Source organism: Sinocyclocheilus grahami, unplaced genomic scaffold (genome assembly GCF_001515645.1).
Source record: "Sinocyclocheilus grahami isolate Dianchi unplaced genomic scaffold, SAMN03320097.WGS_v1.1 scaffold760.1, whole genome shotgun sequence".
NCBI classification, from domain to species: domain Eukaryota; kingdom Metazoa; phylum Chordata; class Actinopteri; order Cypriniformes; family Cyprinidae; genus Sinocyclocheilus; species Sinocyclocheilus grahami.
Window position 1 is genome coordinate 323984 of NW_015505939.1, and position 3173 is coordinate 327156.

Genomic DNA, 3173 nt, shown 5'->3' on the forward strand with positions numbered 1-3173 from the left:
TTTCTTCTGCTGCACGACATTAAACCTGATCTTTACAGCTAACAGAGGCATGCATTTAAACCCAGTTTTAATTACATCAACTAAACAACTTAAAGTTTCTAACAGTCCTTTGAATTCAATTTGATAAAAATGTCCATGAAATGAATCTACAGTATGTGAGCACATTAGGGGAGATAAGAGCAGAACCTAACACCTGCTTAGTTGAAACAGAGTTTAAAAGTTTCCACACAGGCTAGCCTGACCAAACCATATTTACTGGTCGCCATATCAGCTCTATTTAGAGAAAATAAATGTCAATATTTGACCATTTATTTAACCATAGTAAAAGTGTATTTCCTAATGAAGTCAGTTTTACTTTTAAATGTAGTGTTTATTTAAAACAAGGCAAAACTGCTGTTTACTCCATTTGCTACTACTGTATTGTATTTCAGTTTTGTGTGTGTGTTCATTACTTACTGCTGTGTGTGTGTGTGTGTGTGCATGTTCACTGTGTGTGTGTGTGTGTGTTCATGTTCACTGCTGTGTGTGTGAGAGTGTGTGTGTGTGTTTTGTGGTTTTGTGTGTAGAGTTTTGACAAATGGAGCCTTAATTTCAAATACCGTGTAAGCATTTTTTAAAAACTGTAAAGATCAGCAGAATTTAGCAGATATGCAGTCAATTGAGCTACTTTTTTATTATTCTGTAGTGTGTTTGCTCTTTGAGTATGAATACAAACTTCTTTACTTTACTTTTACTGTAGTATTTTGCTAGTCAGCGAATAATAATGTGAGGGTAAACTCAGCTGTTAATTAATAAGTGTGTGTGTGTGTGTGTGTGTGTGTGTTCACTACTTACTGCTGTGTGTGTGTGTGCATGTGTGTGTGTTCACTGTGTGTATGTGTGTGTGTGTGTTCATGTTCACTGCTGTGTGTGTGTGTGTGTTCATTACTTACTGCTGTGTGTGTGTGTGTGTGTGCGTGCGTGCGTGTTCACTGTGTGTTCACTACTTACTGCTGTGTGTGTGTGTGCATGTGTGTGTGTTCACTGTGTGTTTGTGTGTTCATGTTCACTGATGTGTGTGTGTTCACTGTGTGCGTGTGTGTGTGTGTGAGTTCACTACTTACTGCTGTGTGTGTGTGTGTGTGTGTGTGTGTGCGTGCGTGCTCACTGCTTATTGCGTTCGTGCATGTTCACTGCTGTTTACTCCATTTGCTACTATTGTATTGTATTTCTGTTTTGTGTGCGAGTTCACTACTTACTGCTGTGTGTGTGTGTGTGTGTGTGTGTGCGTGCTCACTGCTTATTGCGTTCGTGCATGTTCACTGCTGTTTACTCCATTTTCTACTATTGTATTGTATTTCTGTTTTGTGTGTGTGTTCATTACTTACTGCTGTGTGTGTGTGTGTGTGTGCATGTTCACTGTGTGTGTGTGTGTGTGTTCATGTTCACTGCTGTGTGTGTGAGAGTGTGTGTGTGTGTGTGTGTGTGTATTGTTTTCTGTTGTGTGTGTGTGTGTGTGTGCATTTTCACTGTGTGTGTGTGTGTGTGTGTTCATGTTCACTGCTGTGTGTGTGAGAGTGTGTGTGTGTGTTTTGTGGTTTTGTGTGTAGAGTTTTGACAAATGGAGCCTTAATTTCAAATACCGTGTAAGCATTTTTTAAAAACTGTAAAGATCAGCAGAATTTAGCAGATATGCAGTCAATTGAGCTACTTTTTTATTATTCTGTAGTGTGTTTGCTCTTTGAGTATGAATACAAACTTCTTTACTTTACTTTTACTGTAGTATTTTGCTAGTCAGCTCCTGACACAATGTAACTGTACTCAAAGTGTGTACAGTCAGCATCAGTGTATTAATGTCTCTCGCACTCTTTTGAGCTCAGAATAAACCAGCAAATAAACCGTTTCTCGAGCTGAGAGTGAACAGTTGGTGATTGCCTGTACTCCATCTCTTAATGTCTTCAGAGAGGAATTCATTATATCTAGAGACTGATTTAAGAAGAAAACAGTATCTGAGAGCCGCTGTAAAGCACTGGTGTGAGGAAGACACTGATGATGTACCTTTAGTTACGTGTGTGTTTGTAGTCGAGGGATCCTGAGAGTGTGTGCTGTGGACTGGAGTCACTGCTGTCGCTGAATCAGCTTGAGCTGTGAAAGATCAATATTAGTTCAGCTTAGATTGACAACTGTAGATTATGACAATCATATTTTAATCACACAAGATAACTTTAGCATTAGTATTATAATTGCACATCTAACAGAAACTCTTCCATAACTGATTGATGAGCTTGTTTTCTCACCTGAACTCTTGACAGTGTATGTGACTGAGCTCTTGACTTTATCTCTCTGAGTAACATTGCATCTCCACTCTCTGTTGTGATCTTCATTCAGGAGTGTTGTATTCAGAGTGATGATACAGTGACCTGATGAGAGTAATATCTGATATCTGGAGTCTGATCTCGTCAGTTTAACACCAGCCTGATTCACCCAGAACAGCTCAATTCTCTCAGAATGGATCCAATCATCACAATAGTCTCCAGCATATGAACACAACTGACAGAAGAGAGTCACAGAGCCGCCTGCACTGATCTCAGTCTGTGAGGATGAGACTGAAACACAAAATAACACACAAATCACAGACTCTTTAATTATCAGGAGAGCTTAAATTAAGAAATTCGCCTTTTTAAATTGACCACATAATCATAAAATTACCATGAAGAACATGCAGATCAACACGAACATCAGTTCCTTGTTGTTCTCCATTCACATATTGTCTGCAGATGTAAGATCCGTAATCTTCTTTTGAGATGTTCCTGATGTTCAGAGAGCAGTCAGGCCCCAGACTCAGTCTCTCATGTCTCTCTGTGTCTTTCTTCTTTATCCCCAAATAAATCAGTTCAAGTGCTGCTGAATAACTGTAATAGTCCCATACAGTTGAGTTACAGTCATGAAGAGCATTATTACAGGGCAGACGGACATCTTCACCAGAACTGATGAACACATGAGCATCATCCACTCCACTGGAACCTGAAACACAAGAACATATGAGTGATAATTATACTACATATTAATAAATGAAACTTTATTGTATGCATATATACACTGAACTCTTTCACAGGAGTTTAAAGAGCATGTAGAAGTGTGTTTACCTGTGAGAAGTGAAGAGAGAACGATCAGTCCCAGCAGACACAGATGAC

The 3173-nt window shown here is 39.1% G+C and overlaps 1 protein-coding gene and 1 long non-coding RNA gene across 2 annotated transcripts in view; both read right to left on the bottom strand.

Moving 5' to 3' along the window:
* LOC107561223 (uncharacterized) overlaps positions 1–2555 on the bottom strand; it is a 4085-nt gene extending 1530 nt beyond the window's left edge. Inside the window, exons 1-2 of the long non-coding RNA XR_001605825.1 lie at positions 2277–2555; positions 2038–2124 (exon numbers count right to left, since the gene is read on the bottom strand). This is a non-coding gene — a long non-coding RNA (uncharacterized lncRNA). The remainder of the gene's footprint in view (positions 1–2037; positions 2125–2276) is intronic.
* Position 2556: 1 nt separating this feature from the next.
* LOC107561196 (uncharacterized) overlaps positions 2557–3173 on the bottom strand; it is a gene marked incomplete at its 3' end in the record, with an annotated part of 1379 nt that continues 762 nt past the window's right edge. Inside the window, exons 4-6 of the mRNA XM_016245572.1 lie at positions 3126–3173; positions 2689–3003; positions 2557–2585 (exon numbers count right to left, since the gene is read on the bottom strand). Of these exons, the coding sequence (XP_016101058.1) occupies positions 2557–2585; positions 2689–3003; positions 3126–3173 (392 nt within the window). The remainder of the gene's footprint in view (positions 2586–2688; positions 3004–3125) is intronic.